The following is a 20,905-nucleotide window of genomic DNA, read 5'->3' on the forward strand; positions in this document are numbered from 1 at the left end:
CATAATATGTATTATATATAAACTATGAATATAAATATATAATCTATAATATAAGTATAGATATGTATAAATTTAGAACTCGGCATAACTCATGGATGACAATTGTACAAACACTTTGGAGGTCCCCCATGTGCCAGGCAGGATGCCAGGTGGTGAGGACACAGTGGCGACCAAGTCAGCCTTCACTGAATTCACAGTCTAGCGAGACGGGCATCACAGAGGTAAACCCACCAGCCAGAGTCACGCACGGAGCGGAGAGAACCCCGTGCTGGGAGAGAGGACGATGGGGTGGGGCCCGATTTAGAAGGGGAAGCAGGGGAAGCCCCTCGGAGGAAGGGATCCTCAGGCCGAGGAGGAATTAGCCCAGTTTCTGCTTACTTAGTGCCACAGCTATATCTATCCCCAAACCCGCCGGCTTGAAACGACCACCATGTTATTATATCTCACGAATTCTGGGGTCACAAATTCGGGCAGGACTGGATGGGGCAGTTAAAGCAGTCACAGACCCGCCCAGATTCCAGGGGCGGGCACAAGGCCCCACTCTCCGCACGAGGAGCGTCAGAGGGTTTTCGGCCAGCTTTCAGCCCACGCCAAGCAGAGGGGGTGCGGGAGCACAGGGGAGCGGGGTGAGGAGAGAGCGGAGAGAGGGGCCGGCAGTCAGGTCCTGCAGAGCCTTGAGAGGTGTGTTAAGGGTTTTGAATTTTAGTTTCTGCACAACGTGGAGCCACCAAGGAGTCTGGAGCAAGGAAATTAGCCGCTCCCCTGTGCTGCTTCCCCGCCGCTGTCACGCTCATGTCACCGCGTTAGTCCGGCGGAGGCTGGGACACCTTCGTATTCCGCTCATTGTAAGTGCTAAGTGAAATAAATGTGAAATACATAAATGAACTGATTAATAAGTGATTATCTAAAACCGCTGTAATTGTAGGGCATCCGTGCAGTGATTTCCAAACTTTAATGTGTCTATGAATCTCCAGGGGGATTTCATTAGAAGTAAAAAACGCAGATTCTGATTCAGCAGGTCTCAGGTGACCTGAAATTATGCCTTTCTAACAAGTTCCTGTGTGACAGTTCACACTTGAATAGTGAGTGTTTAGAGATCATTGTATGTCAGAATGTTTTCAGCTGAAAGAGATAACGGGATGCGGTACCAAACAGTCAGAGGTGGAATGATGTCATCCAGGGCCAGCTTCTGCTTCCTGTCTCTGCTGTCCTCGTCACCAGCTTCACCCTCATGCTAGGGCCCGTCGTGGCCTCTGCTGGCCACTGCAGTTCCAAGGAATCACTCTGGACACTACAATGTTCAGAAAGAGAAACACACTCTATCTCCGGACATCTCTTTCTTAGGAGAGAGGAAGCCATTTCCAGGGGACCCCAGAAGCCTTCCCCTAATGTCTCTGTGGCCAGAATAGGGTTATGTATTCAACCGTAATCAATCGTGAGCAAGAGCATCGGGAACTCCATGACTGGCCAAGACTCATCAGGATCTCCTGCTGGAACTGGGAATCTGGGGGACTGGGGTTTGAGGAGAAAACAGAGCAAAGCTGGGGTTCTGTTTGTAAGAAAGTGGAAGCAGGCAACCAGCAGCGTCCGCTACACTGTAGTATGCAGTCTGGTTACTTGATTGTACAGAGACCTACGTATTATATCTAGATCCGTATCTATATCTATCTTTATGTATAAAATAGGGAGTTTGTCAATTTTTCTAAGAAAAAATTTAAGTACAAATTAAAAAGTCTTACTCAATACCCATTAAAAAGTGTATGGAAACAAGCATTTGATGATTTGAGCTGGGGTGGAAAGGCCTGGGACTACGGGGAACAGGGCACCTGTTCTGAACCCTACCACCTTGTGGGGCAACAAGACAGAAGGAGCTAAAGCAACCGACTATATAAACAAAGGAAACTTTTTGCTCATGTGGCCAGAGTTCCTGGGCAATCACTATGAGCAGAGAACTGTGTCAAGGGCTGTGGGAGATCAGAAGATAAGGCACAGTCCCCTCCCCCTAAGAACTCCGCAGTTTAAGACACATATACAAATAATGATGAGTGAAGCACATAAAAAATAAGTGCCCAGAGAGATGGTGGAACAAAGTGTATGGAAACCCAGAAAAGGACACAGTCCTCCCGGCTTGAAGGGTCATGAGGAGGGCAGAGGATATACCATTTCTAGTGTTAGCCTTGAAAGATGGGGAGATCTTTAATCAGTGGTGATGGTACAGGAGCGGGAAGGATTGGAGAATGGAAAGATGGAAAAAATGAACATTCCCAGTGGAGGGGGAAAAACAAAACCACATTCAGCACAAGTGATGTGGGTATGAGAAAGGCAAGCACCCTCATTGGATTCCTACTGCAATCTCTTATCAATAGGAAACCATGAATAACATCAAGTAAGTGTCAAGTCATACAAGGAGGGAGGGAGACAAGGACGGCTCCTGGGAAGAGAGAGGCCTGAGCCCTCTGTGTAAGGATAATGTCCACGGAGGAGCAGCGTGTAGCCCGGGCAGGGGGTCAGGGGAGCAGGCCCAGTTTCACAGTTTATAACCCTAACTACCAGCATCGAGGACAGAAACGGTTTCTTCAATGAATAAATTGCAAAAACAACAAAAAAATATGAAGGAAGAATCTATTGATTAAAAGTGACCTAAAAGACATATCAATCTATCACAATATGTGGTTTGAGTCAAACTGGCCAACTCTAAGAGAAATATTTTATGACATTTATGAGACAATTGAGTATTGGGTATTTGAAGATGTTAAGAAATTATTGTGATTTTTTTAGGTATTGGTATTGTGGTTATGTTTTTTAAAAGAGGCTTTATCTTTTGGAGGTATATTCTGAAATACGGATGAAATGATGTCTGGGATTTTCTTTAAAATAACACAGGAAGTAGGAGAAGGGTACAGATGAAAGAAATGGGCCATGATTTGGTAACTGTTGCAAGTGGGTGTTGAAGGTTCATTATACTATTCTGTCCAGCTTTGTACCTGTTTGAAATTTACCATAACAGACAATGTAAAACAAATTATTTATATTGAAGTCGGGCGTCTCAGAAGGCAGCTCTGTCGGGAAGCTCCACCCCCTGCTCTTGGCTGGCCCCGCCCCTCTGGGTGCGCGCAGGTTTCCAGTTCCCGGTGTCGTCCGGCTTTCTCATCTCCCCTCGGGAATCCCTTCGCCTCCCACCTCCTAAGTCGCGCTGTGTCTTCTCCTGCAGGCCCCGCAGACTGCTCCGAGTCCCCAGAAGTCACCTATGGCCTCCGGACCTCGAGCCGCGGTCCCGACTTCCCCTCGTGCCCGGGGAGTTTGGTCTAGTCCTGGCGCAGACCCTGGGAGCGCGTCCGCGTCGTCATGGCGACGGGCAGAGCGGGCGCTGGCTCCCGCGAATCCAGCCCGGGAACCAGCTCCAGTGTGAGCCGCCTGGGACCTGGGGCGCGGGGTGGCTCTCTTGGCCGCCGTCGAGCTGCAGAGGCAGCCTGAGCTCCAGGTGGGTGTCCAGCCGCCAAGTCAGCCTGGCCCGGGTCGGAGGAGAGGTCGGGCCTAAAGGGTTAAATGGGGCTGCGGGCGGTGCGTGGGTCTGGGGTCGACCCTGGCCCCTAGCAGGGGATGGAAAAAGGAACGCCGAGGGGAGCAGGCGTTTGGGAAGGGTGAGAGGGCCTGCCCCGTGGTGGATTCGGCGAGGGGACCGAGGATGTGGGGGTGTGAAAAGGGAGAAAAGTTCACCCTGGGGGTGAGAGAAGTGGAATAGGAGTGTGTGTGAGAACGTTCAGCTGTTGTACCTGCCTGAAGAGGGCAGGGAGTTTGAGGGACCCAGAGAAGGGGCCTGAGAGTGAGCTTGGCGCAGGTGTGGAGGGGCTGGAGGGGAATGGAGCAGGCGGGTGGAGGCTGAGCTGGGAAGGGGGAATCCTCAGCCATGCCAGTGAGAGCAATGGCGAGGGGTGGGGACGACGCAGAAACTTCTTTCAGAAAGTGCTTATTAAGCACTTCCTTCAGTCCAGTCACTCTACTTTGCTTGTTGCTGTAGACTGTTCTGGGAATCTAAAGCTATGAGCCTTCTCAAACGAACAAAAAGCAAGCACATAAAGATCCACACATGATTTTACATTCAATCTGGGGCTTCACAGAGCAGCCCCCCAGCCTGTACCAGGGCCCCAAGTTAAGAGACTCAGCTGTGGAAGATATAAAGAGTGTGGGACCTGTAAAGCGCCCTTACGGGGCACTAAATTATTAATACCAGATGAGCAGTAGAGGCAGTAACTGCTAAAGAACCTTAAAGGACGTTGTGATCAGTGTGAACTTTATGAAGTGGGTGGAACTTAAAATGAGTGTGTTAGGGGGAGGCAAGTGTGACAAGGGTCCCACATGACCCAGGACCCTAGGTCCTAGGAGAGCCTCCAGGGGGTGAAGGAGCTCTGTGGCTTTCCACCTCTCACCCTGTTAGGAGAGGGGCCCAGGAAGGTGACACATAAATGCCATGTCCTGTAAAGTGTTTCCACATGTTAAGGGGTGTCATGCTCACAGGCATCTAAGAAACTGATTTGGAGAAATCTCAGAAAGAAGAGGCCTGTTTCACTGTTTACTTCAACACTTTCCAAACTTACTCGACTGCGAGAGCCTTTCTTTTTCCCTCCACGTGCCCCTATTAACAGCTAAGAAGCACCAGGACCACATTTTGGGAAAAGCTGTTGTGAAGAATTAAGGACCATGGAAGGGTTTTGAGCAATGGCACAATATTGGGTCGTGATGTGTGATGCAAGGAGTTGAATGGGACAGCCGTGTCTGGGAATGGAATGGCCAGGAGAGAGGCCAGAGGCAGGGCAGGCCTGAGCCACAGTAAACCAGGCAGTGACAAGAGCTGCATTTGTCCAGGATTGAGAAAAAGAACGTGTGTGGTTCCCACGGATGATTAGACTGCTACTGTTTCCTTTCCAGGAAATGACCCTTGGCTCTAAAAAGAGGACCCCATTTTTCGTGATAAAATGGCACCAGTGAAAACCCCCAGCAGAAAACCAAAGAATGCTGAGGAACCGTTTAATAATGTCTCGCCCGTCCTTTTGAAGAGTCTAGTGGAGAAGCCCAAGGGAAGAACAGAAGTACCTAATCACCTCCTAGAATCAAGTGAGTGGTTAGAAAACAGATTTGCTTTACAGCTCACGTCTTCCCAGAGGATCCAAAGTCCAGAAAGCATAATGGAATTTTTGGTGCTGATTTATCTGTGTTGTTTCATAGGCTCATAATAGTTTTTCTTATTAAGAGCAGTGGTTCTATTTAGGTCCATCCACTTCACTGATAGATTTTTGTGGTGCAAATTATTCACCAGGTTCTGTTCCTTCCACTTCCTCAGATATCTTTCCATCTGTCCCCAGTGCCTGTTCCTCATCCTCAGCAGGTCACCAGACTATTGTAGTGCCCTCCTCCCTGGCCACACTCTCCTCGTGACCCCCTTTCACACCCAGTCAGTTTCCTTTGCAGAGTCCTGGCTCGCTCCTGTCCCTGTCCTGCTCAGATGCACTCAGCGGTTCCCCTTGCACACAGAATAAAGTTGCAATTCCTTCTCTGGGCATTTGGTCCCCTTTGCTGTTGATCTGAACCTGCCCGCCCAGTGCCATCCCCGTGCCGTCCCCTCTATCCTCAGCTCCAGCCACGCCATGTTACTCCTGCTCCTTCGAGACCACATGCATTTCAGACCTTCTTGCCTTTTTCCAAGCACGTTCCCTAGTGTGAAAAGCCTGGTAAATCCTGTAGCTATTATGTAAAAAGCAAATCATTTTGCCTCATTATTCTCACTTAAGCCACATAACCTCATGAGATACGCTCTCCTTCCATTTTACTGTTGGGGAAGCTGAGACTCAGGTCAGATGATTTCCCCAAGGTGGTGCAGCTAGGTGGCGAGTTGGTGTTCAGCTGATGCGGCGCGATGTCCAGCCCGTCTTCAAGGCCCACCGCAAATGCTGGAAATGTAGTGTTTCGGTGTCGTTCTTTCATCTCTGTAGAACTTGAGTGCAAGTTAGTATGCTTGACCATTTCTGGGCGTTAACAGAAAAATGCCTGTTTCATGTCTATTTTGTGGCCCTAAAAACAAAACCCTCAGCATTAAAAAAATTACCAAATAATGTCAATTTGAATACTTAAAAAATTACCAAATAACCTACAGAGATTGTCAGTCCCCCTGAAACACCATCCTTACCCTGTTCCAGCCCTTCAGTTGGGCCCAAAGCTGATGACAGTGACAGCTCACCTGGTGAGGAGCAGAAACCCCAACCACTTCACACCCACTTCAGATGTATGCTGGGATCACAGCTAAGGGGTGGTGTAAGGCTGTCCATGCCTCACAGGATTTGGGTATAGCCAAGGCTGAAAGGGTATCGTTCGTTAGAAATTGGGCAGTGCTTTCATATTGAGGGAGGCTGCTTAGGGGGGAGTCAGACAGACCTGGGCTTGGTTTTTAACCGCCAGCTGTGGGGAATTGCTTAGTATTGTTGAGTCTCAGCATCCTCATCTGCAGAGTGGAAGTAATACCTACCCCGTAGCATAGGACTGGGGATGACAAACAAATGCCTGGTGTAAAGCACTGATGGTGCAGAAACGAGCGTGTAGCGGGTTCTCAGTGCCTGCTCCGCACGGCTCAGCACCTGCTGAGTGAAGAGCGGGGGGGTTTGTAGACCCAGACACTTGTGAGCTCAGCTGTGTTAACCGTGTTCTCAAAACTGGGGGAAAAAAAAGACGTTCATGTTACAACAATAGCAGTTGGAGACTTTCCTGTCCAGAGCAATAATTATTCAGAGCTGTCAGACTACTCTATATCACACTGTAATTCTATTCAGAGGAAATCAGATAATGACAGTTAAATAAAGAGTACAGTTGTGCATCGCTTAACGCTGGGGATACGTTCTGAGAAATGCGTTGGTAGGCCATGTTGTCTTTGTGTGAACATCACAGAACATACTTACACAAGGCTGGATGGTATAGCCTACTACACACCTGTGTGTTAGGCTGTGTGGTACTAATCTTGTGGGACCACCATCATATATGTGGTCCGTTGTTGACCGAAACGTCATTATGCGGCACTTGACGGCAATAAAATTAAACTCTGGTGTTTGGAGTCTTTGAACTGGGTCCTCATTTGGTAGTAAGTGATGGCGGTGCTGGAGCAAAGGCAGGGCTTGCGCTCTTCTCGAGCTCGTGTTCTATACGAAGACTCGTATAAAATGTGTGAAGAGCCAATTATTTTAACAGGTAATAAACAGTCGATGTGAGTTTGTATTGTGATGATAATATCTCCAGCTGATGGGACAACTCGAGAGCGAGAAGCAGAACATGCGTTTGGAACTGACCGTTAATCTTGTTGACAGCTGTATCCTCTGTCTGAAAACTTCATATGCTTAAAATATCCTAAATTAAATATCCCTTTCATTTAATATTTTTTTATGTCTCATCTCATACTTATCTACATTGTTTTTTTAGAGATTTATGCAAAGCTTCTGAATAATAAGGTCATCCAGGCAAAACCTGGCATCCTGCACTTTGGAGGCTATCAAGTAGGAAAACAACACCACCAGGCTCTGGTAAGCACTTTTTAAGTGGGATAATTAATCATCGTAATGAAATGACATGACTGCTCTGCGTTTATGTTACTTGTTCATCTAAAGAGCAGCGTACTCAGCGGAAAGGCAGGTATAAATTGAGCCAGAAAGGCAGTTCTAGAATGAGAAATTTTGAAGTTGCACCAGTGTCCTTGGGCAAATTACTTCCCCTGCCAAGGGCTCCTCCTCTTTCCAAACGGCTACTGTTGCTGAGTGACTCTTAGGGGCCAGGAACCGTGCTTTTGTCTCCTATGATTCATTTGGGCTTCTACTAGCTCTGTGGAGGTTGTATTATTACTCGCATTATATAGATGAGGAAACCGAGATTCCAAAAGGTTGAATAGTTGGCTCAAGAACACAGAACTCCTAAGTGACGGAGACAGACCGACCCCTGGGTTGCCTTCCTCCAGACCAGTGTACCCTTCTCTGTGCCTACATCACCAGGGAGAGGGTGTCCGTTTCCTAGGAGGCTCGAGCAAGGGTTCCATTTCACCTGCTTGGGTCAGATGCCCATGGTTATATCAGTCATCCTGGCCAGAGAGATTCTGGCCAGATCTGGGGCGGCAGGAGTCAGCGCCGCTGAACAGGCTCCAGAAGGGACAGATGAAGGGATGGACCGCAAAGCAGCCGAATCCTATAGTGACCGCAGTCCACCCCTGAGCCACACGGAGGTCCAGTCCTTCCTGGGTCCCCTTCAGTGACCTGGATGTTCAGACCGTGGTGGGCTCTGGGTGGCTACAGCATTCCTGACTCCCATGCTAAAGGGGACCTGAACATTTAAATCAGCTCTACAACCCCAGTGACCTCACCATGATCCCCTAAAGTCACACTGAGCAGGGCACCAGAGTTACTCCAACAGGGCGCTAGATCTGAGAGCCAAACTGGCCTCTGAGTGTGGACTGGATTCTCTTCACATGGGCCCTGAGACTCTGGCTTTATGTGAGGTCCCCCTCTGGCCCTGTGCCCACATAAAGTCTCGACTTTTAGATGTAGTGCATTCTTAGAAGCCATGGCTCAAAGTGGATCATTTTAAGGTAGGATTCCGTCTATTGTGTTAGACTGCTCAGGGTGAGAAGAACCACTGGAGGAAACTGACAAATGATAGAGCCGTCAGGAAGTGGAGTTGGGTCTTATCAAGCGTCCCCAACAGCAGAGAATGACATTTCCGTGAGTCCTGACACACTCAAGTGGGCGGAAAGAGAGTAGATGAAGAGAGGAAGCTGTCAGGTGCCAAGTGTTTGCTCTCAGGAAAAGGGTCAGGATCTAAAACTGATTAGGAACTTTCCCCTGTCAACTGACAAGGAGGCATTTCTTAGAGCGTTGGTGTCAAAGACCAAGGTTAGTAATTCACTTGGGAGCTTACTTTTCCTGGGTATGAGGTATGCTGTCTACATTACGGTAGGAAAGATCTAAATAATTACCATTCATAATATTCATTGTTCATAATGAATAAACAATTCACTCCCCAGCCCCCTCATTCTCCTCATGCCCCCACTCACCCCACCCCCACCCTCAGCAACCACTAATCCACTTTCCATTGGTGTAGATTTGCCTATTCTGGACATTTCATGTGAATGGAATCATGTAATACGTGGTCTTTTGTACTAGCTTCTTTCATTTGGCATGATGTTTTCCAGGCTCATTCAATTTGCAGCATCTATCGGTACTTCATTCCTTTTTACGGCTGAATAGTCTTCCGTTGTCTGGGTGTACTGCATTCTGTTTATCTGTTCAGCGGTTGATGGACATTTGGGTTTCCACTTTGTGGCTATCACAAATAATGCTGCTCTGAACATTTCTGTGCATGTTGTTGTGTGGACATATTTTCAGTTCTCTTGGATATATATCAAGGAGTGGAATCGTTTGGTTGTATGGTGTATTAGTTTTCTGTGGCTGCCATAACAAATTACCACGAATTTAGGGGCTTAAAAAGACAGAAATTTATTCTGGAGGCCAGAGACCAAACTCAAGGTGTTGGCAGGGCCATGCCACCTCCGAAGGCTCTTGGGAAGAAGCTTTCCTTGCCTCTTCCAGCTGCTGGTGGCTCCAGGTGTTCTTCGGCTTTATGGCTGCATAACTCCAATCTCTGCCTCCATCTTCACATGGCCTTCTCCTCTGACCCCCTGTATCTTTTCCTCTTCTGTCCCTTAAAAGGACACCTGTCATTGGAAATAGGGCTCATCTGGGTAATCCAGGATGATCTCATCTCAAGGTCCTTAACTAGTAACATCTGCAATGACCCTTTTCCCAAATAAGGTCACATTCACACATTTCAGTTCTTAGGATGCAGAGATATCTTTTTGAGCCCACCATTCAACTCACTGTTGTTTTGTTTGCATTTCCCTAAAGGCTAATGATGTTGAGCGTCTTTTCATGAGCTTACTGGTCATGATGTAAAAAAGCCCTGTGGAAGAGAAGGCATTTGGGGAGAAGGCATTCAAGGCGTAGAGAAAGACATGGAGAGAGGTGCAGGGGGAGCAAGCACGTGGCGTATTTGGAGACCAGCGTGCAGCCTGGTTTACCTGTTGTAGGGTTTGGGAGGGAGATAAAGCTTCATTCTGCTGAAGACGGGAGGCCATCCCTGTTTTCTGTGTAGCACAATGCCTGACACACAGAGGGCACTCTATAAACATTTGTGACTGATACTGAACTCACTTTATAGGAAGAGAATAAATTGGCAGACTCACTAATTCCAAGGAAATGCAGGGTAAAGTCTAGATAATCATGCTGTTGCTCTCAGACATTAAAACAGACGGATAGATAAAAGTACAAAATGATTTCATCTTAATAACATCCTGAGAGATCTTGGGCGAGCCAGCCTCCTGTTTCCATCAGCACACTTAGCGGAAGCCTAAGGTCATTACCTTGAGATTCTTGCCAAACAAGGGGAAAATCTCTGCTTTTATCTTGGTTTTGCTACAGGAAAGCAAGCAAATCGCCCAAGAATGGAATGATTGAATGTGGGTTTAAAACCACAATAACTTGTTCATTAACGTTGGAGATTGATGCAGACCTGGTTAAAGGATTTAAGGTTAAAGGATTTTACTTGAATTCATATTGCAATCAATGTTTCGATTTACTTTGAAACTTGAAATAATAGTTCCCAGGTTTCTCAAAACCAAGACCTCTTAAATTCTTCTTCCCTCTGCAGAAAGATTTTGTTTGGGAAACCATACTATTAGGTGAGGAGCTACGCCGCTAAGGGAGGCATTAAAAGATTCCAACCTGGAGGCTGAAATGTTGTGTTAGGCAAATACTGTAATAAGTGCTTGGGGTTGAAGGTTAGCCCCTCCCCACCTCAAGCCAAGCCTTCACTAGAGGGTGGGTTTCGCTCTGCCCTGTGGAAGGAGAAGACTAGTATCTCCTGAGGGGTGCAGAAGGGAGGCCTGAGGAGATATGGGAGGGGGTGGAGAGAGCTGTGAGCAGTCCTTGGGAAAGCCCTGCAGATCTTGAGGAAAAGCTGTTAACCCATGACTGCCTCACATGTGGTTGGTGGTTTTGCTGTTTGTTTATTGTGGGGAGCAGTTCTGAAAAACCGAAGCAGGGGCTGAATTTCATGTTACAGTCAATATGGTGCCCTGTGGAGGTCACGTCAAGGTCACAAGGACCCACAGAGCCGGGCCGCGATCAGCTGTCAGGCGAACAGAGAGCTTGGAGGGCCTGGGGCTATCTACTGACCCCAAACGGGAAGGCAGGGTAGGATTTTAGGCAATTTTATCTTGCCTCACTCAAGGGCCATGTTGGATTACTCATGTTTTCTTACATTTTCAAATAAACTTTTAATATTAATTTAAAATATACTTTCTGAACACTTCCTTCACCTTCTCAAGACTGTTTTTCTTTGAATGATTGTTTTCCCCCAGTTTTAATTATAAATGGAAAGGCAGGAATGCCATTTTGGCCCTGAAAGGATATCATTTTTAACAATTTAGGAAATAAAACTCAGGGCCAGCCCAGTAGTATAATGGTTAAGTTTGCACGCTCTGCTTTGGCAGCTGGGGGATCACAGGTTTGGATCCCAGGCACAGACCTACACACTGCTCTTCAAGCCATGCTGTGGTGGTGTCCCACATACAAAATAAGGAAGATTGGCACAGATATTAGCTAGTGGGACGCCACCTCAGCATGGCTGGATAAGCAGTGCCATGTCTGCGCCCAGGATCCAAACCAGCAAAACCCTGGGCCGCCACAGCAAAGAGTGTGAACATAACCACTCAGCCACAGGGCTGGCCTCTAATATATCTTTGATTATCATGAATGGGATCTTTACTGTTTTATTCTCTAAGAAAATCATTCCATATTTTCTCATTGCTAATTTTCCACTCCCTTGACAATGTAGCCGTCATCTGAAACCCGGCCTTCACATGGGAGGGTCGTGCGCAGGTTTGCATTTGCTCTGCCACTCTGAGGGGGGAGGAAGCACTGGGTTTCATTATTTTTTTAAATCAAAATCTGGCTCAGCCCCTCCCTGACAGGCGCTGGCTGGATCTCCAGTGTCAGAGGTTCCAGCTCCTGTTGGACCATTCTGGAATACTGGAGCAACTGAGCCAGCCCAGCAGCTGTGAGGAGAGCCTTTTGTCTGTAGCCTGTGAAGCTGCTTGTTGCAAACTAATCTAGGCCCGTGAAGTTCTTTCTGTCAGATAGATAATTGAAAATCTGACGGTACTGGGAGCTGGGAGCCATAGGTCCCCTCCCCGACAGCCTTGCTGCTAGGTGGTCCGCTGCAAGGAAAACAGGTCTGAGAAGAGATTCGGCCGTGCATATAAACACTTATTAGCAAGCAGGCAAAAAAGACTCATCGAACTTATAATCCCCGAGAAGCCCCAGCCAGAGCTCCTTGCGAGGACGCTCTGCTGGCAGCAGATGCCGCAGCTTTCCCTCGGTGGGACTGGCGACCTTCCGACAGGCAGACCGGATTTTTCGTGAAGTGCAAAACCCGGGACCTAAGGGAGTCCTGGGCCTTTGAATGTCATTCTAAAGGATAATGGCCTCCGGGCTCCCCAGATTCCCATAGCCCTTTTGTTCAAGAGCGGAGATGCCTGCATGATATTCCAGTTAGTCCACATCTCCCAAGTGTCCTCGACGCTCATGTGGAAGAGCCCTGGTGTGATCCAGGGGAGCGTTACTGGAGTGCTCTTAGTGGCCGCCTCTGGAGCGTGGAGTCTGGATGGGGCTTTCAGTGCCCTGGGCCCTCCTGGGGTGCAGATTACTGATTCCTTCTAGGGTAACTGCCCCCTGGATGTACGTTAAAACCAATCCATGCACCCTGTTGGTTGCACTGTCCTTACTGAATTATTTCACAGTAAATGACAGACAGTATAACCGCTTCTGCTCCCAGGTCTTCCTGCACTCCAGCTCGAGGCCGTCAAGGTCCTCCCTCCACGACAAGCATAGGGAGAGAGCTCTGTGTCAGGGTTCCAGGCCCCAGGCCGAGTGGTCACCTCGCCCTCTGCAGGCAGGTCCCACCACCCCAGAGCTCAGACAGTGATGGGCACAGGCTGCAGGCGTCCTGGGTCCCAGCATCCCTGCCCTCCCAGTCTCTCCTGGAAGGGCGGCTCTTGTGGATGGGGCCCCAGGAGTCCACACCTTCACCAGGACGGCCCCTGTGCAGGGCCCTTGGAGGTTGAGAGAGGCCTGGGCAACGTTTGGGGTTTTTTTTTTAGCATATTAAAAAAAGAGACGAGGGGCTGGTGCCATGGCCTAGTGGTTAAGTTCAGTGCCCTGCTTCGGCAGCCCAGCTTTGGTTCCCGGGCACAGACCTACACCACCTGTCAGTGGCCATGCTGTGGCGGCAGCCCACATACAAAATAGAGGAAGACTGGCACAGATGTTAGCTCAGTGCGAATCTTCCTCAGCCAAAACACAAGAAAAAGAGAAGACATGCCAAAACAGGGTCACAAACACTGTGGTGCTTTAAGAAGGTTAACAGGTGACAAATGAGAACTATCAACAAATGCCAACACCAGTGAGACCTCACCAGACAATAATGTCTGAAGTCTAATTTAGGGCTTTGATGATCATGAGGCCTCGGGCAGTGGGCCCCGCGACAGGCCCAGGCTCTGGCCTAGACTTTGGAAACCAAAGGCCTCTTAACGGTCCCCTGGCCCAGGTGAAACCCAGATCCCCAGAACCCAAAGTCCTTGCTCCACTCCCAGCAGAGGGAGGAAACCCCTCTCCTCAGAGACCTGGGTTCATCCAGCAGGTTGTCCTGCCTCACGGGGACAGCCCTCGCTGCCACCGTCAGAGAACTCCTGGCCTCCAGTCCTTTTAGTCTGTCCCTGGATGAATTGGAGGCTGTCCCGGCCACACTTTTCCTGATAGTTTGACTGCCTAAGTGTCACCGGTCCCCAGGACCAGTGGCATTAATCAGAGAAACTGTGGGAGTTGGTGGGTGGCTGGCTTCCTAGCTCAGTCGAATCACAGGACTAAGTGAGTTCAACCGAGAGGCTCACGGGGTAGCTGGTCAGGACTGGGAGGAGGGGGTGTGAGGGGACAGTGAGTGCAGGGGCGACCCTGGGGTGCAGGCTCTGCTGAAGCCCCTAAGCCGGGCACAGGGTACATGGCGTATTATTCTTTAGATGGTGATTGTTGTGTTTATTATTCTTTGAATGGTGTAGGATGGATTTTGAATCTTTTAACAAGTTAAAAAGTACATTCTATCCCCTCAAATCCCTTTTGGAACAAGATGAGCTGTAAATAAATGAGGAGATGAATATGCAAATGGGTGAGACAGCGTGTATTTTTCTGAATGCTTCTTTTTCTCTCCCAGCATCTGGTCAACGTCTCGAATGAAGACATAGATGTTCATATCTTACCCCCACAAACCAAATACTTTCAGATCAAGTATGTGAAAAAGGTAGGCAGCGGGTGCCAGTTCCTGCCCTGTGTTCCCTGTTGGGTCGAGGCTCTCTGTCCTGGGTCTGCTGGGGCGGCTGTGTGGTGTGTTGTCACCACAGTCCCATGCTCTGTGTGCTCTGGGGCTTGTCCGGACAACAGCCCGCTTGTCTTCTAGGAACACCGCCTTGTCCCTGGCTTGTCCCTCACGGTCACCGTTACGTTTTCTCCAGACGAGTGGCGATACTATTATGATTGCATCCGTGTTCACTGTAAGGTAAGCTTCTTCAAATTGCTTTTGGAGGGAGGGGATGGGGTCAAATCTTACATCCTCCAGGGAGGAAGACAGAGAGAGAGTGACGAGCATGAATCCTCAGCCCAGGGACTGGGATGCCTCGGGCAGCCGTCTGAGTGGCATGGAGGGTCCTTGTCCAGCGGCGTGGGTCCCAGTTGGGAAAGCATTAGGCCACCGAGGACAGGGCAGAGCCACGAGACCCTGCTTGCTGCGGGTTTTCCGCCAGCCCTGGCCTGAGACCTCATTTATCGTATGGTGCCGGGAGACAACAAAGGCTTTTTCAAATAAATTAAACACACTCCTTTAAGTGCGAGGTTAGGAAATTAGCAACAGCCTCGAGTTGTGATTATAAACCTCGGAGACTGGACGGTGTCTTGTGCGGGGATTCCCCAGGGGCAGCCCGGGGGTCTGCAGGGAGGTGGCAGCCTGTGGGGCCTGCCCCCAGACGGCTGTGCTGTGCGAGTTCCTGTGAGCCTTTCCTGGGTCACCTAGTCCACCCCTGGGCCTCCAGCCAGAGCCAGCTCCACGTGCTGTCAGTCCTTCTCTTAACACTGTCGCCTCCACCCTTCCCTTTGCTCTGTATTCCAGGCCCAACTCTTGCAAGTTGAGAAGCCTTAAGGTTAAGTAAATTTAATTTTTCAAAACTAAAATGGAAGAGTATGTTTTAGTAGCAAACACAATTCAAAAAACAAACAAACACAAAAACTAAAAATGAAACTGGAGTACTGCTTTCAGGAGGAACATTCTGTACCAAGAAGGAAGATCCTGGGACAGGACGGCACAGAGGGCCGGGGCCCGGCTCCCGCCACTGAAGAGGATGCTGATGATCCTGGGACAGGACGGCACAGAGGGCCGGGGCCCGGCTCCCGCCACTGAAGAGGATGCTGATGATCCTGGGACAGGATGGCACAGAGGGCCAGGGCCCGGCTCCCCCCACTGAAGAGGATGCTGGTGATTCCCGGCCTTCATGAAGGACTTTTCACTTTCCAAGGCCGTCATCTGCTTGGTTCTTAAAAGCACCTGTCAGGAAAGGCAGAATTATCCCCATTTTGCAAAGGAAGAAACGAGGCCTGGGGAGGTTAAAGATCTTGAGCCAGGTCACACATTACGCGGGACCAGGAGCAGGGCCCGCGCCCTCTGCCCAGTTCATTGCTTACTGTGCGACGCTGTCGGGCTCAGCTGACTCTGTGCTGGTTTCTCTCTCTTGGGCCACTGAAGACTGTGCTTCCATATAATTTCCTGAAATAGGAGCAGATAGATTTCTGTCTTCGTATTTATGTCAGAGCATTGTTATCTTTAGCTTTCCTGGATAAAAATGAATGAAATGTGCTTAAGTGTGTTTCCTACACTTTGTTTATAGCTAAGAAAACTCAGTATTTCTAATGTTGTACTTAAGCACTCAGGTTTCTTAAGGAAGTGTTTTTAATGGTAGAAAACAAGAAATAAAGCATCTACAAGTTCATCTTTGAACATTATAGTCTTCAATCTGGTAAACTTGACTTTTCTCCCATTAATTTTAGGGAGACGAGACTTTGCTTGTTCCCATCCATGCCTATCCTGTCATGAACACACTGGACTTTCCCTCATTTATAAATCTGTCAAATGTTCTCCTTGGTGAAAGGTGAGTTACCAAAATGAACTATCAAAATGTCACAGGATGTGAAAAGTTAAGAGATACATATGAAAAAACTTAGGTTTGTATTTTTCCTAATAGAAAGCTATCCTTCTAGCTGAATTAGCCTGGCCTTGCAAGGTGGACTTGCAAGACTGTGGTTGCAAAGGGACAAAAAACCAAGTCAAAATATTATAAGCAAGAAAGGGAGTTTATTAGGCCCTTTAATTGGAAAGGTGCAAGATGGGTCTTCAGGCGTGGCCGGGTCTAAGGGTTTAAGTCAGGTTGCAGAATCTGCCTCTCCCCGTGTCTTGGTTTTGCTGGCCTGTGCAACAGACAGTTCCTCCTCAACAGGCTCCCCGTCATGGGGGCGAGACAGCTGCCAGAAGCCCCGGATACTCCTGGCAACAGGGGAAGTGGATACGGGGAAGGCGAAGACAGGAGAAAGTCACTGTGGAAACCAAATCTCAGCTTCCCTCTTCCTTCTTGTCTGGAAAATAGTTAATAATTCCAATTGTAATTTAAGATATGTCTTGTTTTTTCAGTAAATAGTTGTTAAATACCTACTGCCAGGAATAGTGCTGTTGCCCCTAGGGTTACAAAGAAGATGGGTATTGAGCTGCTAGAAGTTGATATATAATGGCCATGCCAATCATTAAAATCCTAAAATGCTTTTGTGCTTGTTGGGAAATATATCCCATCCTGAGTCCTTCATCCCTGCATCCCAGCTGCCTGGCCCCTCTCCGCCTTCCCCTCGTCTCCCGGTGACTCAGTAACTAAGTTGTTAATACCTAGCAGTTTGCCCCTGCAGGACCTGGCTCCAGCCTTCCATCCATTCTAATTGAGCAGTGCTTGGGAAGTCCCAGTGGATGGATATTTTGAATATCACCCACGGTAAAAAGAATAGACACGAATAGACAAAGATTCTGATTCTGAAGGTCTTCGAGTGTAATTGTGATGGAACCACGTCATCAATTAATTACACCAATTGCTAAGTGCTGTAATAGAGGCGCACAGGGTCCCATGTAGGCCCCGAAGAGGGAGCACGAAACTGCCTGGAGAGATGGGGAAAGTCCTCACCCATTTGGGGGTGACATCTGGTTATCCTAAGAGGACACCATGGGATGGAAGGTGACAGTGGCATTCCAGGCATGGAGCATGTAGAAAGTCATGGGGGCAGCCCAGAACATGGCCTACATCTTGCAGGTGATGAAGGGCCCCTGAAGGATTTGCATCCACCCAGGAGCTGGCAAATCCTGGACGCCTCTTGATCCAGGTCCAGACGGTGAGGAAAGCCTGTGGGCATCAGCGTGCCGTGAGGGTGAGAGCAAGTTCAGGTGCCTGCAGGCAGCGCTGCGCAGGGGTAGGGGCTGCTAATGAACAGATGGAACTAGAGAGAAGGGCAACTGAACCCTTTTCGGGGGGGGCTTATGGACCAATGTGTATGAGCTTCAGGGCCCTTCCTTTTTGGCATCATGTGTTGTCCTTGAGTGAAACCTCCAGATTTAGATCTGGAACAATTGCCTTGGTTCAGCTGATGTGTGCCCCTCTTCCCCCAGCCCTCACACCTTCCCACTCACCGTGTCTCTTTACATTTTTTAAAACCAGCTCCTTAAGAATTGTAAATAAATAATACATACAAAAGAACATATAATAATCATTTATTTCATTTATTGTAGTATTTTTATTTTTATTTTTATTTTTTTATTAATGTTATGATGGATTACAAGCTTGTGAAATTTCAGTTGTACATTTTTGTTAGTCATGTTGTGGGTACACCACTTCCCCCTCCGTACCCTCCCCCCACCCCCCCTTTTCCCTGGTAACCACCGATCAGATCTCCTTCTCAATATACTAATTTCCACCTATGAGTGGAGTCATATAGAGTTCGTCTTTCTCTGACTGACTTATTTCGCTTAACATAATGCCCTCGAGGTCCATCCACATTGTTGTGAATGGGCCAATTTCGTCTTTTTTTATGGCTGAGTAGTATTCCATTGTGTATATATACCACATCTTCTTTATCCAATCATCAGTTTCTGGGCATGTAGGCTGGTTCCACGTCTTGGCTATTGTAAATAATGCTGCGATGAACATAGGGGTGCAACGGACTCTTGAGATATCTGATATCAGGTTCTTAGGATAGATACCCAGTAATGGGATGGCTGGGTCATAGGGTATTTCTATTTTTAACTTTTTGAGAAATCTCCATACTGTTTTCCATAGTGGCTGTACCAGTTTGCATTCCCACCAACAGTGTATGAGGGTTCCTCTTTCTCCACAACCTCTCCAACATTTGTCGTTCTTGGTTTTGGATGTTTTTGCCAATCTAACGGGGGTAAGGTGATATCTTAGTGTAGTTTTGATTTGCATTTCCCTGATGATTAGCGATGATGAACATCTTTTCATGTGTCTATTGGCCATATTCATATCTTCTTTTGAGAAATGTCTGTTCATGTCCTCTGCCCATTTTTTGATCGGGTTGTTTGTTTTTTTGTTGTTAAGCAGTGTGAGTTCTTTGTATATTATGGAGATTAACCCTTTGTCGGATAAGTGGCTTGTAAATATTTTTTCCCAATTAGTGAGCTGTTTTTTTGTTTCAATTCTGTTTTCCCTTGCCTTGAAGAAGCTCTTTAGTCTGATGAAGTCCCATTTGTTTATTCTTTCTATTGTTTCCCTCAACTGAGGAGTTACAGTGTCCGAAAAGATTCTTTTGAAACTGATGTCAAAGAGTGTACTGCCTATATTCTCTTCCAAAAGACTTATTGTCTCAGGCCTAATCTTTAGGTCTTTGATCCATTTTGAGTTTATTTTGGTGTGTGGTGAAAAAGAATGGTCGATTTTCAATCTTTTGCATGTGGCTGTCCAGTTTTCCCAGCACCATTTGTTGAAGAGACTTTCTTTTCTCCATTGTAGGCCCTCTGCTCCTTTGTCGAAGATTAGCTGCCCATAGATGTGTGGTTTTATCTCTGGGCTTTCAATTCTGTTCCATTGATCTGTGGACCTGTTTTTGTACCAGTACCATGCTGTTTTGATCACTGTAGCTTTGTAGTATGTTTTGAAATCGGGGATTGTGATTCCGCCGGCTTTGTTTTTCTTGCTCAGGATTGCTTTAGCAATTCGTGGTCTTTTGTTCCCCCATATGAATTTTAGGATTGTTTGTTCAGTTTCTGTGAAGAATGTTCTTGGGATTCTGATTGGGATAGCATTGAATCTGTATATTGCTTTAGGCAGTATGGACATTTTAACTATGTTTATTTTTCCAATCCATGTGCAAGGAATGTTTTTCCATCTCTTTATGTCATCGCCTATTTCTTTCAAGAAAGTCTTGTAGTTTTCATTGTATAGATCCTTCACTTCCTTGGTTAAGTTTATCCCAAGGTATTTTATTCTTTTCGTTGCGATTGTGAATGGGATAGAGTTCTTGAGTTCTTTTTCTGTTAGTTTATTGTTAGTGTATAGAAATGCTACTGATTTATGCACGTTAATTTTATACCCTGCTACTTTGCTGTAGTTGTTGATTATTTCTAATAGTTTTTCTGTGGATTCTTTGGGGTTTTCTATGTATAAGATCATGTCGTCTGCAAACAACGCGAGTTTTACTTCTTCGTTACCTATTTGGATTCCTTTTATTTTTTTTTCCTGCCGAATTGCTCTGGCCAGCACCTCCAGTACTATGTTGAATAGGAGTGGTGAAAGTGGGCACCCTTGTCTTGTTCCTGTCCTCAGAGGGATGGCTTTCAACTTTTGTCCATTGAGTATGATGTTGGCTGTGGGTCTATCATATATGGCCTTTATTATGTTGAGGTACTTTCCTTCTATACCCATTTTACTGAGGGTTTTTATCATAAATGGGTGTTGGATCTTGTCGAATGCTTTCTCTGCGTCTATTGAGATGATCATGTGGTTTTTGTTTTTCATTTTGTTGATGTAGTGTATCACGTTGATTGACTTGCGGATGTTGAACCATCCCTGTGTCCCTGGTATAAATCCCACTTGATCATGGTGTATAATCTTTTTGATGTATTGCTGTAATCGGTTTGCCAAAATTTTGTTGAGGATTTTTGCATCTATGTTCATCAGTGATATCGGCCTGTAGTTCTCCTTCTTTGTGTTGTCCTTGTCAGGTTTGGGGATCAGAGTGATGTTGGCTTCATAGAATGTGTTAGGGAGTTCTCCATCTTTCTCAATTTTCTGGAACAGTTTGAGGAGAATAGGTATTAAGTCTTCTTTGAATGTTTGGTAGAATTCTCCAGAGAAGCCGTCTGGTCCTGGACTCTTGTTTTTGGGGAGGTTTTTGATTACCGTTTCTATTTCCTTACTTGTGATTGGTCTGTTCAGATTCTCCATTTCTTCCTGATTCAGTTTGGGGAGATTGTAGGAGTCTAGGAATTTGTCCATTTCTTCCAAGTTGTTCAATTTGTTGGCATATAGTTTTTCATAGTATTCTCTTATGATCTCTTGTATTTCATTGGTATCTGTTGTGATTTCTCCTCTGTCATTCCTGATTTTATTAATTTGCGCTTTCTCTCTTCTTTTCTTGGTGAGTCTGGCTAGGGGTTTGTCAATTTTGTTAATTCTTTCGAA

At 47.1% G+C, this 20,905-nt stretch overlaps 1 protein-coding gene across 1 annotated transcript in view; it reads left to right on the top strand.

Moving 5' to 3' along the window:
- The first annotated feature begins 3,346 nt into the window (after positions 1-3,346).
- Positions 3,347-20,905, top strand: part of LOC106823639 (cilia- and flagella-associated protein 221) — a 92,065-nt gene continuing 74,506 nt past the window's right edge. Inside the window, exons 1-6 of the mRNA XM_044768103.2 lie at positions 3,347-3,481; positions 4,927-5,112; positions 7,459-7,559; positions 14,347-14,433; positions 14,590-14,688; positions 16,227-16,327. Coding sequence (XP_044624038.2) covers positions 4,974-5,112; positions 7,459-7,559; positions 14,347-14,433; positions 14,590-14,688; positions 16,227-16,327 — 527 coding nt within the window. The 5' untranslated portion in view covers positions 3,347-3,481; positions 4,927-4,973. The remainder of the gene's footprint in view (positions 3,482-4,926; positions 5,113-7,458; positions 7,560-14,346; positions 14,434-14,589; positions 14,689-16,226; positions 16,328-20,905) is intronic.

Source organism: Equus asinus, chromosome 4, assembly GCF_041296235.1.
Source record: "Equus asinus isolate D_3611 breed Donkey chromosome 4, EquAss-T2T_v2, whole genome shotgun sequence".
Lineage (NCBI taxonomy): Eukaryota > Metazoa > Chordata > Mammalia > Perissodactyla > Equidae > Equus > Equus asinus.